The 21064-nt window shown below is 41.0% G+C and overlaps 2 protein-coding genes across 2 annotated transcripts; both read right to left on the minus strand.

The window, feature by feature from the left end:
• Positions 1–214: 214 nt before the first annotated feature.
• LOC143212612 (MFS-type transporter SLC18B1) lies at positions 215–11124 on the minus strand. Its single transcript, XM_076431572.1, has 8 exons — positions 10643–11124; positions 7179–7274; positions 5680–5970; positions 5350–5470; positions 4557–4780; positions 4277–4452; positions 3988–4156; positions 215–3823 (listed from the first exon to the last, which is right to left on the minus strand). Exons 1-8 carry the CDS (start codon positions 10751–10753, stop codon positions 3518–3520), a joined length of 1494 nt encoding a protein of 497 aa, XP_076287687.1. The 5' UTR covers positions 10754–11124; the 3' UTR covers positions 215–3517.
• Positions 11125–11583: 459 nt separating this feature from the next.
• Positions 11584–19167, minus strand: LOC143212614 (protein takeout). Its single transcript, XM_076431575.1, has 4 exons — positions 18734–19167; positions 13997–14089; positions 13645–13926; positions 11584–13214 (listed from the first exon to the last, which is right to left on the minus strand). The coding sequence occupies exons 1-4, from the start codon at positions 18858–18860 to the stop codon at positions 12910–12912; spliced, it is 807 nt and encodes a 268-aa protein (XP_076287690.1). The 5' UTR covers positions 18861–19167; the 3' UTR covers positions 11584–12909.
• Between the last annotated feature and the right edge of the window lie 1897 nt (positions 19168–21064).

The following is a 21064-nucleotide window of genomic DNA, read 5'->3' on the forward strand; positions in this document are numbered from 1 at the left end:
CTCGCTCTATTCACCTGCGGATTTTCCTGCTCAGGTGGCAGCACCTCACCCGACAATCGACTCGGCCGGTGTTTATCGCAATGGCGTAATCACCACTCTTTTACCAAAAACTGGCTCTCTTCCGCAGAACACCGTGTCGCGAAAATGTAACGTTCTTTAACCCTCGTTTCACGAACTGTCCCTAAAAGATCGATGACATAACAAGGTAAACAGTCATTCTTCGATGTTTTTTTTATTGAAATTGGTGAGTTAACATTTCCATCTTAGGTTTCTCGGTTACGTGTTTCGCATCAAAGATATAAAAGTCACGAAGTTTCAGATTTACCTACAAATAACAGAACAGTGTAACTTATTTCGGGAAAACTCAAATTGACACGAGGGACGGATGAGGGTTCAAGTTTTGTTGTCAGAATTGGTTTGTACAGCTCTTTCAAATGAATTTTGGTAAGGCTAGGGTTAGATTTCTCGGGGAGGGGGTGCAGGGGAGCTTGCTATAGTTATCCTGACATTCCTGATCCTGAAAGAGTGGTGTTCAAGTTCGGGATGATCCGGAATATTAAAACAAATAATGTCTGTTGATAAAGTTAAACGGATATCATGATCGTGGGTCGTGAATAAGCGGACTTTGGTGATCTTTCGAACAACCGCGATGATTAGAATGACGGCACACCCGGAGAACCGGTAAATCCTTCCCCGTGAACCTGTTCCTTTTCATGCCGTGGACTATTCACCTACGGATATTCTTCTTCGGGTGTCAGCTTCGCCTAATCCTTCGACCCTGGCGACGCAGTGGCGTAAGAATTATTCCCTCGATCAATTCCCGACGAACTTGCATCTTTCATAAAATTCAATGTTGCACAGTTATAAGTGCAACGATCATTTGATTTGATTGTTTGACATGCCAAAGAAGTCTTATTGAAATCATTTAAAGAATAATTTTCAGAATTCAGGCAGAAAATGTTTATTTTCATCTGTCTGATAATACAACTAATGCGTCTCGCTTAAATTTTTTTTGTTTGGTCAGACGTATGTGTACCGCTCTCGCATAAAATGATGTAACAATAAGGCCAGCTGAGAAAACATTGCTACGAGATTCCAGACAAAGGAAAGGGGGTAAAAAAAAGTCGTTGATCAGATGCGTATCTTGATTGCGCCCTCGACCGTGCGCCGCCGCTTCCTCGATCCTCTATGATACGATGAATCATGGAGGATTCGCAAGGAGACGTTTTACGACGCGAAGAAAGAAGCAGAAACCGAGAGGAAAAGGGGATAACCTGCATCCATGGACACTTGGATGCACACCGTTGACCCCCGCGTGCGTTAATAATTCACTCCTCTTCCTTTCGTTCCTGCACTTCGCTTTCATGCTCGTTTGTGTTTGAAAAAATAATTACCGGTGCCCCGTACCGTACGCGGCGTTTTATCTATTGGGTCATCGGCCGGAATAATTCAGCTAATTTTATCCTTGCACATTGTTTTTTACACGGTTAGAGCTATCTAGCATTTGTACAACACACGAGAAAAATCAGTTCTATATTCCTTTTATAGACACTTTTATAAAAATGATCCAACAACTCACCCCCAATTACGTAATCTAATCGTTTTATTTTTTACTTATTTACAGATTTATCGTTGCTTATTCATTTTAGCCTTTGTCGTGCACGCGTTTCCCCTAAAAATACATTAAACTAAAAGCTGGCAATTTATTTGTCTACTGTAACCGATTGAAGCAAATGTTATCGTCAAACCGTACAATTTTCACTGCGAGTTGTATACACATAAAACATAAAGCAACAAGTGATGGGGAGATGACGCGGCTCAAACAGCCGGATAAATGTGACTCCAAAGTTAAATACGCTCTTAATTCTGTTGTAATCGTTTCATAACGGTATGATCACTTCACATTAGCCGCGCTAATTTCTCGACTAATTACCAATTGCAGCAACGCCGCGATTGTGGTTTTCAAGCTGCTGCCCGAGCCGCCGACCTGCTACCGGCAATTATCATTGACTCTTTTCTGGTTGTAGGTAATGAAGCTGGTCTGATAAATACGAATCAAGCCGAGGCCATCTTTATCTCATGTGGTACTTTAGCAGACTGCGGATCTTTATGGAAAATAACAATTCAAATATTTATTAATCCACGGCCGATGTAATCGTCCATTTTAGATATAACAGTCTTATATGAAAATATATCTCAATCAAAGTCACGAATATCAAAATTAACCGTATAGGATCTTGTTGAGCGTAATAGTTCATTTTCCATAAACAAAATAAGCACGATTTTCTAATGAAAAATATTCACATTGTTTCGGTTTCAGATAAAAATCGTGGAAATGACCGGCGAATTTGTTTTGAATTTTCCCATAATAGAAAAGAAAGAGCTTTGTTCACCGCAAAGAAAATGATAATTCGCCAAGGTGTGTGCGACCGGTCGAAGAGAATAATGGAGGACACAATGGACGGTAAAAATTGGGAGAACCGTGGAATGTTAACGACTTGTTTCGTTAATTCAGTGTCCAGGTCGGGGAGAGATTTGAAATGCTTCGAAGTATTAATACAAAGGTTGGTGTCGCGTTCGAATGCGCTCAACAGGGTTCGTTTCACTTGGAGCTCGAAACCGGTAGTATACGAAATGAATCATCGATGCGTGTTCCGTGCGAAAGTGGCAGAAATGCATCGGCTCCTCTGGTGTCTTTGCACATGCACGTGGGGGACCGCGTAAGTGGCGACGTCGTCGACGTGGCTATTGTTCCGAAGAATTCGCGCACGTGCGTGGGTGTGTCACGTATGCGCGAACGCCTTGGAATCCAACGCCGAACGTAGGAAACGTGTGTTACCTTACCGTGGACCAGGGGATCGCCTGACGACGACCGATCGAGAGTGAAAATCCAGTTTGCACTGGCAGCATGATAGAAATCGCTATTCGAAACGGGCGCCCGACGATTCTCCCGTTTCGCGTTGCGCTACACAATATGCACTAGGATACGTGTCCCAATCACTGCGCCATTGAGCTAACTTGTTCATTCATTTTATATTTTCTCTTAACTTAAAAGTATTAATATTTCACAATAATTCAATGAAAATAAGAAGAACTGTTCTTCCCCTAATCAGATAAGATTAGATAAGATAAGAACCTGGATTAAAAACTGTAAAAATTCTTATAGAAGGTGTACGACCTGTATCTCCAATACACCTTACAGATAAAAATCAATTTTACAGTAGTCTCTCTTCGTAACTATCGTCTCCCACTCGTTCCCCTTCTACAACTCTGATCCCCCATTTTCCGGCGTGTTTATACGAGCCTGGGGATAAAATTTGGACAGTTACGGTGGAGATCGTCGCGACAGTTACGGAGAGAATGCTGTAATACATTCGGAGAATACGAGGAGAGAGAGGATCAAACTGGAAAGCGTTCGATTCCCGGATGTGGAAGAATGGACCGATAGGTAGGAAGCTGTTGCCGCGACCCTGTCCGAGATTTACATCGCCGATTGCGTTGATGTGTACCCGGGGCCTCACGTGGTAATCTCCAGGTACCTCTTCGCCTCGACAGAACCATAACTGTGGGAATAGCGACCGCTGTACGACGCCCGGGACCACGCGCCCGCCATGTTCGAGTAACTGTTGCACGCGATCAGGGAATTCATGCCGCCGGGCCTGTCGATCGGAACACCCTGGCCCCTCCCTCCGTGTCGTACGCTGCCGTTTCGAGACTGCTCGCTGTCTGTCAGCGGTATCCTCAAGTCTTCCGTCGCACCGATCTCGGTGTACAGTTTTCGTCTTCGCGTGCAACTGCTCAGGAACACCGCCGCCATTACGCCCTACGAACCAATCAATACTTCCTAAATGTCAAGCTTTCATTCGGCATCCTAAAATGCTTTTGAGTAGCGCAAACACATACAGTGACTCCCTCTAATATTCGGACACTTTTAAAATGCTTTCTAATATTGGATCAACTAAAATTGGTTTTAAAAGGATATCTTACCACTATCAGGTGAAGCATTACTATGAACATGCTGGCGTTCCTGAAACCTATGCTGTCCATGAGGATTCCTGCTACGCTGGGTCCAATGAAGGCTCCAAGAGCGAAGGTGCTCGTCCACAAACCACTAATGAGACCATATGTCTCGAGATTGTTCGGGAACCCATAATCTCTGCACATTATTGAGTAGCGTATTACTAACTTGATTTTTTTCAGAATCATACAGCAATCAAACAGTTTGTCTCCACTGGTGTTTCTCATTGTTTAAATAATTTTCTAGCCGAAAACTTACATCGACGTTCTCATGGCATCCGTGAAGCTGGCAACCAGCTGTGCAGCCATGCCCAAACCATGAATGACGAGACCGGTTAGAGTTAACCACATGATAGTTGGGCTCGGTATAAACGGCGCTGGTCCTACCAAACAGAATCCTACGCAGACCAGAATGCATCCAGCCACCGTAGCCACCTGGAAATTACAGTTAAAAATGCGAATTTCCATAATGTTTTGGTAAATGATGGTATATCTCGTTTCCTCATTTACGACGATTTGAATGACGTTTGGATAATTACCTTTGGATGGGAGTGTTTGTCGCAGAGCCACCCCCACACTGGAGCAGTGATAGCGTAAGTGCCGCCATTAAGGACGAACATTAGGCCCAAAATAACGGGACTCAATTTGAATTGTCTTAGATGCGGCTCCAGCGTGGCTTGCAAGAATCCTATGCTCATACTGGTTGCGATTATAGATGACGTAGCTACTAATACGCCCGGGACCTTGAGAACCTGCGTCACACCTGAAAACAATAATGGAAATAACGTAGATAAATTCGGAAGGGCGATAAAAAATTATTAGAAATTTTAAGAAGGAACAAGATGAGAATTATAATAACACGAGCATCTCAAAAATTACAGAAATTTTAATCTAACAAGGGAAGGGCCCCAAGTGTCCGACTTCCCTAATTATGTACGCAAAATATTAGGTGTGGTTACTCAATAGTTTTAAACATATAAACAATTAAAGTTTCATACTTGTGAATCACGCAACCTGCTTACACTTTAATTATGTATGAAACTTTAATTGTTTATATCTTTGAAACTATTGAGTAACTACACCTAATATTGTGCATACATAATTAGGGATCCATGTACCATCATCTCACCAATAAATTATCAAAATCGAAGTCGGACACCTGGGGTCCTTCCCTTCGTAAGAGAACTCTCGTTCTACCAAACGCAATTTTTAAAAAGATGATATTCCGAATGGGCTAATGTATAATGAGCGCCTGTGCGTCACCGCGAGATAACATGTGATTAAGAGAGCGCTTAATTTTTACGACGTTCATTAGCAATATGAAAAACTCACCTCCTGTGGACTGAGTGGTTTCGCTGCTATTAGGATGAACCGGTAGAATGAAAATGGTCATTACGGCGGTCGTAAACAAAGCCGAGCCCAGTACGACGAACGGTGTTGTGTATCCGCCAACCTATTTAGAACATTCCCATTGATTAATGCGGAGACGAGAGGTAAGCTCAGGTAAAGCCTTTCAAGACTTGTTTCCGGTCGCGACGGTCCCCGTGTTTATGGTGAACCATTCTGCACGTGATTCATCGTGCGAAGAGCACAGTTCAGGGGGAAAAACAACCGATCAATAAACTTTAGGACGTGACAAATATTTTCGTGTTATTGGTATACCTGATAGAGTGCGCCGCCCACCGTAGGCCCGACAATGAGACCCAAGCCGAAAAAGGTCTCGAGGCTGGCGAAGGTCGTGGCTATATTGTCTGGGAACTCTTTAGCGATAATGGCGAAGCTGGCCGTAAGGAAGGCCGCGTTGCCCATCGCCTCCACGATCCTAATTACGAACGAGAGAACTATGAAGGGATAATGGCCGTTGACCTTGTCCAGCAGACCGAAGAAAATCGCGCAAGTGCCAGTCGTCAGGATGCCGCCATTGAAGAGCAACTTCGGACCAATACGGTGCAACTGGAACAAATCAACATGCAGAACAATGGCAGGATCGATCGGGTTAAGAAATCAATTATTAACATCCCAATTGTTTGCGATCTACAATAAAATAAAAATATATGTGCTCATAATTATGAAAGTGGTCAAAGTCAAAATTTTATAAAATGAGTTTATAAATTGTTTTAGAATCTTATTTTAAACTAAATTAATTCAATGTAATTTTTACGATATTGTAAAATCGGTTGGAATTCATGTTTCACATTTCTATGGAATTCATTATGGGCACATACGCCCCTCAAAATAGAATAACTCAGGTCGCGTTTGGTACAATTATAAAAAAGTTATTCTATTTTAAAGGGCGTACGAATACTTTTTACACTCGCTGTATATGTATAGATGCTTGTTTTATAGAAATTAAATGTGCTTGAACGGAGAAATATGTTGAATCAGTTCTAACGAAAGTGTCTTTGTAATTTTAATAATTATAATTTTTAAAAAATTTGAAACCTGTCATTTGTACGGTCGTAGTAGGTTAGTGTTAACATTAGTAATTAATCAAACTACTTTCGCAGTTCAGTCAGAACTAATATCGTTTATCTCTATTCGTTTTTTGAGATTACGTTTAACTATCATTTAAGTAGTTTTCAGTGTGCGACACATTTATCAAAATCCCGTCTATGGTGTTACTGAATGATATGTTTGTAGCATTTATAGTGCCGTTAGTAGATTAAAAAGATCGTTTGACCATTGCACGCGATTATTTCTCGAGATAAGTGTTTTATGTCGGCGCCGAAACAGACTTTCAGTATTTCGTCAGAATTCTACTGATAAGGCGTGGCGCCTGCGAGCAGGCCAACTACCGACGTCCAAGCAGGGTAGACGATCGGGTGTACAATCTTCAGGCGTTGCGATTATTACTGCGGATTTTCGTAGAAGGGTTAAAAGAATTTAAGAAGATCAACGATTCAATAATTGTATACTAGAACTAAAAACGCATAGGCTTTTCAAAAATTTTCTTTTTAAATATTGCATTGTCATCCAATTCTGTGAGTTGTGTTTACAAATTCAAGTCTCTAGACTCTAGCTCATCGGGAAGTTAGTTTAAAATCAATTGCAAAATTCGTACCGAACAGACAAACAGACAGACAAGAAAGCGAGCTAATAAAAAAACGTGGTAAAATATGGTCATTCGACCGGTGCTGGTAATTATTAATAATTTCACCTACATATTGCCCATACACTGGGCTGATGATGAAGACGACCAGCTCGAAGATCCCGAAAACCAAACCATATTCCGAGGAGGATGCTCCCTTTTTCTCAGCCTGCCAACAAGAGATATAAATGATTAATTTTTATTTATTTATTTCTTTATTTATTTATTGATTATTGATTTTCGTTGATATAAAATGACATTTTTTGTCTCGGATTGAACATTGCGTTAACATTAGGAAAAAAAGCCGTTGCGCCTCATTAAATGTCAATCAGCCGATTAAAAACGGCTAGCAGATATTTTTAGACTAATTTTGTTGTAGCACAAATTTCTTCGAGATTAAGAAATCTCGAAAAGCTGTTGACTAATCGGGTGTTGTTGTTCTGACTCGGCAGATTATGGTTTATTATAAGTAATTATATGCGGTCTTGTCGGGATTAGACCAATTATGATATGCTGCAATAAGTGTGCGTATACACGTGTACCGCGATCGAGTTCGTTTATGGTACAATTTATTCTTCATAGTACAAACCATCATTGTTATTAACAGACTGCGGATTTTATGCATTTATGGGAAAAACGAGTAGGTGCTCTTTAAAACAGAGAAAAAGTTACCATGATCTAATAATGCCAATCTAATTTTTCCAGCTTGTTCAAATGATTAAAGTAAGAATTAAACGTCTATCTGGCTTCAGTCTCTTGCAAATGGTGCAGACACTTTTTACTTTGCATAAAGATCCGCAGTCTAGTTATTAAAAACGTAAAAATCAAGACAATCGTAATGACAACCGTATTACAGAATTTTAGTGAGGATGCGTCCAAAATGCAACCGCATGAATCACTGATAACTTGTCTCGTGAATCATTGAAAAAGAATTTGAAATATAACCGACCTACAATATCTCCGGTGCATCAGGATTAGACGACGGTTTGCTAATTGCTTAGATACCTAATCTGCGAGGGGAAGAAGAAGAATGAGCGAAAAAGGGCTTGGTAACGTTTGACTAATGGCTGTAGCTTAAGTTTACCTATTTCAACAAGTCACCCTACACATTAAATTAATATTCGGACGCTCTAAAAAAACACGATAACTTTTTTAATATTGTACTATACGATTTGAACTTTTTGGGGAAGCTAGAGCAATTAGTTTACTACAGTTTACTCAAATCGTATGCTACGATATTAAAAAAGTTATTGTCTTTTTTATATAAAGCGTCCAAATATTAATCCGAGTCACTGTATACATTTATTTACATTGTTTTTATTTTCTTTTGACATTTGTTTGAACCCATAAAGCTCATGTAGATCAACTGCTGACGCGGAACCTTAAATTAGAAAACAAACGACGCGAATTGCGTCAGGCCTTTTAAGAAATATCTTAGTCATTCTAGAAGTGACATTCAAAATATCTAAAATATTTTTACATGTACATTATTTGCTGTCTTTTAATTAAAGACTTTTTATTGAGAACTTCTCGTTGAGGAAAAGTTTCGTTCAAAGGAACGTTAAACATTGATAATCGATCTGTCATAAAATCCTGACGATACTGCTCGGGCACGATAACTCCAAACAATCTTAATTTGTGTGCGTACGATAATTCCAAACATTTCAATTTGTTCGATTAAACAGTCTACATTGTACGTTATCAAACGATTTCTGGAACGAACGTTGACCTTTACACGATTGGTCAGTTTGATAATTATTCTCTTATGGTCTTCGAATTTACATCATTTTTTACATCATCTTGAAATTCCACATAGAAACAACAAAAATGTATGTGTGTAAATTTTCAACCGGTCCTTTTGCAATATTGTACGCAAAGAATCTCTGTATCGTAAACGAAAAACACAGTCGGGTGATTAGGGTGTATTAGAACCGGCCATTTTGATAATAAAAACAGCACAGCCATATAAGTCGAATAACAGCCGAAGTGTCATTGGGACGAAGGTTTGTTGCACTATATTAATGTCAATGTTTTATGAGATAAGCGTCCGCTGTATTTATAAAATCGGTCCAGCTATGGTAGTTAATTAAGATTGCCACATGTGCACTGTGAAATAACAAGCGCTGAAACGATGGAACGAACATTCATATAATCAGCAACTCTTCTGTTCCGTTTTGCAGAGTAAACAACATTTAACCGTTCGAGGGGCTTCATTAAATTGTTTAGACGTAATTAGCGATTAAGCCAATTCGACAATAATTTGTTATAGCAGAGCTACACGTATAAACGTCTACACTTCAACGGATTAACGAAAATTTTCAACAGAGAATTGCCAGATATTACCAGATATTTGAATATATTTTGTTTACACGTGGAACATTTAATAATTCCGGCGATAAGCATTTAAAAAACATAACAAAATCAGGAACGTTAAGATTACGCTTTTGCGTATTCTCTGAATATATTTTGCTGTCACAGGCCTCGCACCATACGGGCACATGTACTCGTACTTCTTAATGAACCACACGAACTGATAACTTACACTGCAGCGGCCATGTTTAACCCCTTGTCGATAAGCAATCGTTAAATAAGAAACGTTTAAATGTCTGTAGAATCTTTTCACTTGCTTCTTTACGACTTTCCATTCACACTTTTTTCTCGGAATTTCTAAGCAATTGATTAAATCTAGCTTCATATGTTACTAGACCGGGACTTTCGTTTAAAGAGGACTTTACGTTTCTCAACAATCTACGTTAATGCAGTATATTTACTTATTGTTGATCTATTGACCTATTATTAGCCAAGTAGAACAATTCTACTTCGGGGGAGATAAATATGCAAGCAATAATCGTAGTCGAGCCTACGAGAGATAAATGAGTAAACACTGGCAGCTCGGTGACCTTAGTTGCAATTTAACGGTATTGTTACAGTTCACAAAACAATCACTTCGGTTTCGATGATGTACGAGTCAATGTGTTGAATTAATTCATTTATTCCATCAATTATATTTTTCTATTGTAGTAAATTTTGTAATTCTTTGACAGGGTTGGGAAGACATTTTACCACGAGCCTATTGTTGTTGTTGAGTGTCGGAGACTCGGAAAGAAGGTCAATTATAAATTATTATAATTATAGAGTATTCAATTTTTCTATCGTATTAAATTTTGTAATTCTGTACCAGGGTTGGGGAGAAATTTTAAATACGAAATATTTCTGAAACACTGACGTCCCCCACCAACCTATTGTTGTTATGTGTCAAAGAGTGGGAGAGTAGGTCAATTATAGAGTATCCAATTTTTCTATTGTATGAAATTTAAAAATATGAAATATTTCTGAAATGCTGACGTCCCCCACCATCCTATTGTTGTTGGCTGTCAAAGAGTGGGAGAGAAGGACAATATTATAGAGTATCCAATTTTTACCAGGGTCGGTTAGAAATTTTAAATAGTTTCAGATAAAATACTGAAATATTTCTGAACTACTGGCACTACGTTCCCCACGAGCCTATTGTCGTTGAGTGTCAGAGAGGTAACTCACCTCTTGGGGGTAGAACGGCGCCTGCAGCGAGACGCAAATAGCGTTGGCGAAGTCGGCGAGGCTAATAACGATTAGCGTGAGCCATTGCCTCTTGGTGAATTTAGCCATCATGGTCCTGGCAATTAGCTAGAGCACTGATTGCTCCCCGTCACTGTCCAACAACCCTCTGTGCGTCGTGGTTCCGCGTTACATTCAGAACCGACTGGCGTCCGACGACTTCTTTTTCGTCTTCTCCGGTTCACTTATCACTGCTATCGTGAATAACGTACGCATCAAAGCGACACTGTCCCCCGATCTGCCGTTGTCGAGTGACGAGACTCTTGTTTCGACGTGCGTCTCCGCTGTGTAAGATCTGACATAAGTTAGCTGTCTGGCTGGCTGGCTGGGCTGAAGCTGAAGGGATACAGCATCGACAGAGGGAGAGAGACGAAGAGGTCGGAGGTCGACAGATACAGTTCTCTACCACGGTTCTAATTCATTATCGGACAACGTTGCGCGATTCCGACGTTTCGTTTCTTGTTTCGTCGAATTTGGCCACGCTCCAAACATTTTTCCGAAAACTCCGACGAAAATCAGCGCCACTTGATAATCCAATTTTTTACTCGCGTATAATACTCGTAGGTAGAGATCGTATTACGCAACAATTCTTAATTTGTATTTTTTTAACATTGTTCTCACAGTTTCCGTACTTACCGACCACTGAGACGCTTACGGAACAGCTGATTCCCTTATTGGGAAAGTAAACAAGGTAAATTAAGTAGAAAAAATCATTTAAGAGACACGAGAGGTTAAACATAACATTGAACCTGTCGTATCTCTTAAATAAATGACTTTTTCACACAAGCAGGTTAACATTTTCTTGTAAAGACATCAAGGTGCATTTTTTAATAGAACTAAACGTAATTGATACGCTACGAATAATAATAGTCCGTACATTATTCAACAATCTACCTAAAATTTCCAGTATATTTCCAGTCTACAGTTAATCTGCTACTGTGTGGCTGAGTAATCGTACCTCAGTAAATAGAAATTCTTGTGCTAGACAGGGGATGTTATCTGTAAACTCCGGCGCTCGACTTTCCATAAATTATCTCGAAATCGGCAGTTTTATTGCTTTAGTTTTCCTCCCTTGGCACTTACGGTGACGCGTCGGGGCAGTTGGGAAAAGATAACGCACCTTCGAAATTTGAAACTGTATTTTACAAAGACTATATTTACAAAGCGAATAGTATGCAAGCGCAGGACAGCGATTCTCAACATTTTAATTGCAGAAGCTCGTAAGCCTGTGTGTGGAAGCGTACATGATTGAGAATCACCGGTATGTGTGCGTTGAGAGAGCATTGTACAGTAACGTAATCGCTAATCACATCTGAATAATGCTGCAGTAATTTTTATATAAATAATACGATTTAAAGATTCGTGCCTATTCTCGATTGAACAACTTAGTGGATTGTTAGGTGACATTTTTGAGAGAAAATTAAAATTCTTATCATATATTCGCCAGATGTTTATCCACTAAACTTTTCAATTTACCTTTCGATCTTCGATAAACGTCTTCCACTTTAATTGCACGAACCTGTGAAGATAGATGTGTAACGCGCAATCGGTATTAGATAAGAGATCACTGCTCAATAAAATTAATACTACACCGAACTGTGCTTTCAGTTTAACTTCAGAAGCAATACAAAAGTAGTGCAATGAAACCTCGATCGCTAGAACACAATGGAATCGCGTGACGCGGATAAAATTAAACGAGAGAAACGTGGAAAAATATGGACTGCGGATCTTCATGTATTCATGGTTTGTGCAAATTTATTAAACACACGAGAACCTTAAACAAACGAGACCTGGAAAATTTCATAAAAATCCACAGTCTAATAAAAATCGAGCCAGAAAACAATGAGCCCAAAAAAGGGACTAATAAATAATAATCGTTCGCGATCGTGGTTCTAGCGCACCGATGATGCTATCAGTACAGTAATTGTCACTAATAATTCTAATTAGGTGCGCTCAAGTACTCGTAACACTTAGCATAACCGACGAGCGTAAAATGTAAATTCAAGCACGTAAGAAATTCGCAGATTTGTTAGTCCGTCGAAGTACTCAAGCAGCACATGGTCGCCGCGATTTCAGAACGCGCGAGGCCTCCGAATTGAGGATCGTGCCACATATTGTTGAGGATTTTTGTGAGGAGGGGGTCAGCGTGGAATCCCTCGAGGCGACAGAATTTCTGATTTCTCGTCTTTGGAATGGCCGTGCCGGCGAAACTACGTGTCGTGGAGCCAAACTTTCAGCGGTACTTTGGTCAAGGCCTTGCCGAGGAAGTCCTTGAAGTGTTTCGCGATGCTCGCGCTTGCGGCCGGTCTCATTTCTTCGATGATCTCCTTCGCATTCTGGTTGAGAAACTGATTCATCGCTTGGCCGATCACGTTGTCGCCGTTCAGCTGATCGACTACGCGAAACCGGGCACGACCTAGGCTGAAGTCCACCAACATCCGCGCTACCTTCAAGTATCGGACACCGTCCCGGATCTCCTCGGCGCCCTGGACACGGGCGATGGCTAGCACATCGCCTGGAAACAACGAGTAATATTTAAAAAATGTTGTAATTCCTTGAGATGATTCCTGAGGTCATTTCAAGTCACTTTTCCCTTTGCAGAAATCCTCTCCGCGGCTTCGTTCGGGAGTTATTCATGAAAAACACCGACCAATAGGCGTGCGGTTGCGAAGGGCCCGCGCAGCGGACGGACCCCGGCTCAGCCAATGCCAACGCCACGCTCGACGGGGCCTGTCGCAGGCGCGCTCCGATTGGTCCGTGTTTTTCGCTAATAACTCCTTAACGGAACCGCGGAGAACATTTTCGCAAAGGGAAAGGTTGCTTCAAATCGCCTCAGGAATCACCCCTGTCAATATGAATAGATGCGGGGCTGCGACTTTCTTATTTCGAAGGACACATCGTCGTCTTATATCGAAAGAAGACCAACATTAGCAGCAATAGCTCACCAAAGAGCGCCCAGAAGTCGCCGTGGCTCTGAATTGGGAAGAGAAGCACGTTTCCAACCACCTCGTAGCGGCCTTGCAGTTCGATCTTCGGGAAGCCGAGATGTAGGTCGAGCCTGTACGTGTTGACGTCGAGCCGCGTCTTCGTGATAGAATAATTTCCAGCCCCTATCACAGTGATGTTAGAGAAGAGGGCACGGATCCGTACCGCGCCCTGTCCATTTTCCATCCCTAGTTCCGGAATGATCAGCGGTTCGATCGGCGGCAGATCCAATTCCGGAATACCTGAAGAGACATATTACCGAGGGGAGTAACGGATTAATCGAATATTAAATAGCATGAAATAGTATCTCACCTTTCAGCAAGTATGGTTGAAGGTGATTCAACGTCTTCTGGAAGCAGACCTCTATCTTCGGGTCCGATCTACTACACGGTATTATGTACTCGGCTGTGAAAGATAGAGATCTAATGAATGAAACCGCCCGTAAACAATTCGACACGATAACGCAGTAGATCTGTGAAATATTAAGTTCACGCGAAGTCACGCAGTCGTGACTTTGTTATCCTGACGGATTACCGAGTCTTCCTACTTCCTCTAGGTTTACGCAACTGTACTCTCACTTCCGATACCTTCGGAGAGTTCGTCCAATTTTCTGGACGCCTAACCGAATAAATTAGCCGCCGAATAATTAGGATCCGACCGTTACCCAACGCTAGAAAAGAAATTACACCGAGCGGCTCGTAACATTTTCCTCAAATCATTTCTTCGACTTTTTTTCAGCATGGAGACTTATTGGTTCACTGAATGGTGCGCAGAAAAGGTTATGAAAAATTTTATTTTCCGAAAACGTTTTAAAGGGGCAGCAATGCAAAGATGGGGCTTTTCAGTAGTCAAAAGCGCTAGATAAAGTCCTATTTTTACGTTTACGAGGCGTAATTTGCATTATTCGGCACACGGGCAGCTTTGTGCTTCCGAATAATGCATATTACGCCTCGTAAACGTAAAAATTGGAAGTTTGGGGGCGACTGCGGCCTAGATTGATCTTTTATCCAGCGCTTTCGACTGCTGAAACGCTATCTGAACGCTATCTTTATGCAAAATAAAAATTTTCTTAACCCCTTGCCGTACTTTGACGAGCCAGACTCGTGACGAAGGTTTTTAACAAAGTCTAACAAATGTGAATGTTACGCGTTTCATTTTAGATGAAATAAAATTTGATTCGTTTGTGATCAATATTTAAGCATTTAAATAAATGTAGCCATACAGAAAATATACATTTTCTCTTCCCTTCTACGACATTATTTTGTATAAAGACGTTCTAATCACTGAAACTGTAAAAGAAAAGGGCAAGGGGTTAATGTGCTTAATGAGCTGAAAATAATATGACAGTATTTTCAAATTGGCCTAACGTTTTTATTGTTTCAAATGTAATTTCAGGAGGAAAGAGTGCGGCGTATCGGTTCGGAAAGGATCGGAGTGATCCGGGAGCATTAACTGGAGACCTCGACGCGTGTAGCGACATGTGCGTTACGGGATGTATGCGTTACCGAGCCTGATCACAGGCTGAAATTAAGTGACAGTGCATGTCACTTATTTGCCCGTAGATGGGGAAACCGTTCTCCGCAATATTCAGCAGTATTTTGCAAGAGCGACAATCCGGCCACATTTGAGAATCGAGGAAAGCGACAAAACTGGTAAGAACCCGATCACGTCAGTGTCAAAATTACTCGCTGTATCTCCGCTATTGAACCTCAACCGCTTATTTTTCAATCTAACCAGGGTTTTTCCATCGAGATCGTGACTGTTCTACCAGAAAGTTTCGAAAACATTTAAACTGTGTGTTCACAGACTTCGCAAGAAAGTGTTGGGACAGTTATAATATACTCGTAGGAACGATACCAATCATTCTATCAGTGAAAAGTATCTAAAGTTCGCGTGCCTTGTTATCCGCTCGAACAAATTATGTGGAAACCTACGATGATTTTTTCCCAGCAATGTTTAGCGTCTGTCATTTTTCCGAAGGGGCGCATTCTGATTGGACGTCTATGGAGGAAACATTTTACGGTTGGAGCAACACGTTGCCATTATATCGTAAGTACAGTGTTGTGACAAGCACAGCTGGAGAGAAAATAGATTTTTGAAATGAACATTTTGATTCGTTCAGAATTTTGAAATAGCTACTACTAGCCTGCGGATTTTATGTGTTTACGACAAAAATAGCTAGGTACAATTGCAAGCGGTGGACATATTAGTTTCAGCTCAAGAAAATTATTAAAATAATCTTGCAATCAATGCGAACATTTCTTATTTTGCATGAAGCACCGCAGTCTGGTGATTGTATATAGAAATAGCTATTTCAAATATACACTCTTACTTATCTTCAATAAGATCTCGAAGAATTTTATTTTGATTATTTGTGTGTGTGAATGCATAATTAAATCTATACATGTACTATTTGAATAAATGTTGGCAAAAAGAGATCGAGAAATTGCGACACTTAAATTTTAAAAATTAGAAAATATGAATTAAAATTTAGAAGATACAGGAAAAATTAGTAAGTACCATTTTGAATAACAGAAGATCGTCTGCATCCAAATTCGAATAAGTGTCCGGTGGCTTATGAAAGGGAGTGTATATTTTCGACGTTGCGCAGTCTAAAACATCGAATTGAGGGATTATGCGACGTTTGAGAAATTCGTGAAAAATCGGACAACTCGCGTGCAACAAGTCAACGAATTCTGCGATGCTATTCTGTTCATCCTAGGAATCTGGACCGTCTGATGCACCGGGCGATTACGATGACGCTTTCACTCGAAACACTCGAGGATTCGAGGCAAACAGACGAGGACGAGCGGTGTCGTGGGACGAGGATACGCGTCGTAAGACCGGCTTCTAGCCCGTGGTACTTTCTCCGACCGATTGCCGTCGATCCTCGGCCGTTATGCAATCTCTGACATAACCTTCGCCACGCCATCGAGAGCCGTTACGCCATGCCCGGTACCATTATGTTGTACAGTGACCAGCGTAGTCTCGCATAATATAATAGTTCGCGTCTCGCTCGCCGTTTTAGCTAACTAGCCCGGACAAGTCGGCCGGCCATTGTGCCTACGTACGATCACGGAATTCCAACCGCGACTTTTGTCGAAACTGACCGTCTACGTTGCGTTATCTGGCACGAGTTGCGTCGACGGTGTCATATTTTGATATCGCGGCACACTGACCCTTTTCCAGTCTCTCCAATTGCTAAATAATCGCCCTTTCCAGAATTATCGCGGCTCGCCCCGCAGAAATTCATAGGTCAAACATGAGGGGAATTTAACCTTTAGACGGCTGAGATGGAGTTGCCAATTTTGCGTAACAGTACACTTTGCGTTCGACTAAATTGTTTTAGAAACGATTAAGAAGTTGCAATTTTTACTCCGCGGCATAAGAGACTCGGATCAAAGTAAATTGCTCCGCGTTACAGGAGAAACTTTTCATACAAAATTTAAGTTACCTAGAAATGGCCGTCTAAAGGTTAAAAAGATGTTGCAATTTTGACGGAAAAATTGCTTAGCTGATTGGAAAATTCAAAGCAACAAAACTGGACTAAAATTGCACATTTTTGGGGGTATGAATACTTTCTTGAAGATCCGCAGTCTAGAAGCGCTCTATCGCGTTAAATTCTAAATAATGGGTCCCTCAGTATAAATTTTTTTTCGTGAAGCACAGCTTTGAAGAGGGAACAATTTTCATCATTGTCAGCAACAAAGTAATTGATGTTCTCGTAGCCATTAAAGACCGTCCTAAACGCTGAAAAATGACAATTCTCGATCCGTCTAAAACGTTCTGGAATGAAATCCATGAAAATCAGTGAAAAATTGAAAATTCTTCAACCGGCATTGCTCTCGACCGACCGCGCAGAGCGAGAAAATTCAGCTTCCCGGTGTTGTGCCGCATTGCGAGGAGAAAATCCGGCCGCGCGGCGCACGTGTTCGAGAGAAAGTACCAATCTGAGAGTACAAAAAAGGATGTCATTCCGTTGACAAGAGTCCGAGGAGGTAAACAATCGTCGTGTTCCTGCGAATTCTTTCGAATTATCCTGACCACGGTGTACTGATCGAAAGATCGAGTTAGGTCAAGGGAAGAGGGACGTGTCGAGGGGGTGTGACCAGGCCGGTCGGTTCTGACAAACGAAATCGGATAGATTCGAGCGAGAGAACACGCTTCCGCGACATAATCGTTCCCCGCAATTACCCTCCACGCGGAAAGAGAAAGGCAGATACGCTCAATGATCGTAAAAGGAAAATACGCGAGGAATAATCGCTTGCTAGTAGCCGCCTTCATTGTGCACCTGTTACGTAGTCGCTGCGTTACAGCGCGCATCACGCTTGCGAACGGTCTCTGACAACCTTCTCGGGAAACTGTCTGGGTCACGTGACCGGGAGTTCGGGCTGATCGGGCTTCGCGAGAACCAACTGATTTTCGCGATTGCGCAATCCCAAGTTCCCAAAGGTTTTCTTCGAGTTCTCACTAGACATTCTCTCATCGGAGGTGTTAAACGTGTACTAAAATACACGTGTGCACGTGGTACGTGAACCGTAAACGTACAAATAGAACTTTTGAGGGTGATTGCGGCCTAGATTGATCTTCTATCTAGCGGCTTCGACTACTGAAAAATCCCATCTTTGCATTATCGAGAAATGAGAAGGCGCATCCCGCACCCTTGCAATCCTGGAAACGACAGTCTACTGTCAAATGGCCGGTCTCATATTTTTTATTTTCCAATTATAGAAATTATAAAGCTGTGTGTTCCCACATTCGAGAATTTACATATCTTATCAAAATTGTGAGAAATCTAAATAAGTTCAGTCTTGTAACTTTTACAGAACAATGTATCACATTTTCGGTACACATTCGGTGCAGTTAGCGTTAAATTCTTATTGCACGGTTCACGTACCACGTGTATTTCTTATACACGTGAAATAGGGATCTCTAGTTCTCACTCGTTTCCGAACTGAGCTAATTAAGTGACGTCACATCGACACAGCGACTCCGATCGCCCACGTGCACCAGAGGAGGACTAGGATTAATAAAGACACGGAAGCTTACGGGTCTCGAAGTCCGGCTCGTTCAGTGCAGGACCGCTATCGGGATTCTTCTGACTAGACACCAGCGCGCCCGAGAACACCACCAGCCACACACTAACCAATCCCCGACGCATTCTGGAGGGTCTCATTCCCGAGGGTTCCACAGTTCAATTATCTCTCGACGTCTCCTAAGTCAGCCCCTAGTCTAACTGTTATCCTAGTGTTTCGATCTCCTTGATCCTCGACGATGATCTTCAAGCACACTGTACCGGCTTGTCTATCAGTCAGGACAATTTTCACCAATGATTTTTCGACTTGTACACTTTCTCCCGTTTTTACATTGTCTTTTGTTTACATTGTCAGGAAGCACATTCGATCATTCAAGAATTTTGGTAGTGGAGAAGGGTGTCAGGTGGCGGCTAGGCGGCTCGGCTCTCGTAAACTAAACACGGGCCCCCTTCATATTCTGTCTTATATGCGAGCGTTCCCCTACCCGCGGAACTTCTGCCCGGCTTTAACGGTACGGCTCTTTGCCTCTTTCTATTTTCCTCCCGGTGAAGCCCGCGCTTTGAACACCGACGATTTTTTCTTCTTTTTTTTTTATGGTGGTAATGGGAACATGATTTTTGGGAATCACTCGCGATGATTCACTCGCTGACATAACCAGCGTCGCAGTGAGCAAGGAGAAAGAATGGATTTCTCTAATCATTTCGAATCAAGAACACTTTTCGTGCAAAACAATTACTGAAAATGCTGTTAATAGACTTTCGGTGGATAAAGTGTTAGTATCGCAAGACAGAAATTGAATCTGCAATTAAATTAGGTCGTATTACAGAAATTCATTATTTATTGTAATATTGGATGTATGTTATATTCATTGCATAATAATTGACACAGATATTTCGTTACGTGAAAGCTGTACCCATTCAATCAGAATCATTTAAGCAACATTCGGCGGGCTACAAAATATATTACATTCGTGCACGCAATTTGTTTCGTAAGAGATGTACGATTTTTATTGTATTTTGAAGATGAAATTTTCTATTCGATGCATAATTTTATAAACCTTCGCGTTGAATGTGCGTAATTGCACTTTTCCAGAAACGATGGGGAGAATATATCGAATTGGCACAAAGAACGATCGGTGGAATAATTGCGCTAAATGGTCTGCGTATCTCTTTTCGGATTGCCTAATTGTTAAGGGGAGCAAGTTAGAAAGTCATAGAGATAAAGAAAATCTACTTGCTCGCGTCATAAAGTCCTCGAGTGTCGACAGAACGAGCAATAAATTGGGCAAGCGTGACACGAACTCCCAAAATTTCTCCGAATGGTGTAAAGTAAGCAAGAATTTCAAGGTGTCCAAACAACCGATAAGAATCGGAACATTTGTCGAGGTTGCACGCAAATCTACGTCAAAATATTCGATTGCATAAGTTTAGACATTTTGCACTGACATTAATAAGAAATAAATCACAAATACAAGTAAAGTATAGCTTGAAATTACATGTATTGTGAAAAATAAGACTATACTTGTCTCCAAAGAATTGCATAGTAATTGCTGTGAACGCATCCATTTTAGTCGATGAAGCGTTGCAAAAAGCGCCTTCCTTCACTGCTTATTTCCGAGTAATTTGTCATGTATTCATTGCACGAGCGTCATCAAGGTTCAATTCAAAAAGACAATGCCGCATTATGTATTCATGGCCAGCTATGCAGCCAACAGAAAATCGTGACATAGAATTGACGAATATTAATGTCGATAAAGTTATCTTTAGACGCCAGTCTTCAAAATAAACCCACTAGGCCTGGCTCACTGGTTCTACGAAATTGCTATTGTTGTATCATCTATTAAAGAACTCTCAAGCATGGACCATACTCTCCCAAAAATTATAGGATAATACTAATCACTATTTACAGAAAAATATCATGAATTTTTAGTGCTATTATGGAGCATGATGGTCGGAAATTGCAGCGCTTGAAGGCTGGTTGCCTGTGTACAGGCGCAACGTCAATGAATAAACTAATTACTTTGCGAAAAAAGTTGTAGCAAAAACACAACGCATTCTTAACAAATCGTAACACAAGAATAACGATTAATAGACTGTGGATTTCTATGCACTCATCAAAAAATTATCCGGGTGCAATATAAAACAGTGAAAAATTGAATAGTCCATGAATAGACTAATTTACAAATCGTAACACAAGAATAACGCTTAATAGACTGTGGATTTATATGCATTTATCAAAAAATTATCCGGGTGCAATATAAAACAGTGAAAAATTGAATAGTCATTAATAGTAATTAAATTATTTGCGAAAAAAAGCTGCAGAAATTGCAACACATTCTTAACAA

This window comes from Lasioglossum baleicum, chromosome 10, assembly GCF_051020765.1.
Source record: "Lasioglossum baleicum chromosome 10, iyLasBale1, whole genome shotgun sequence".
NCBI lineage: Eukaryota > Metazoa > Arthropoda > Insecta > Hymenoptera > Halictidae > Lasioglossum > Lasioglossum baleicum.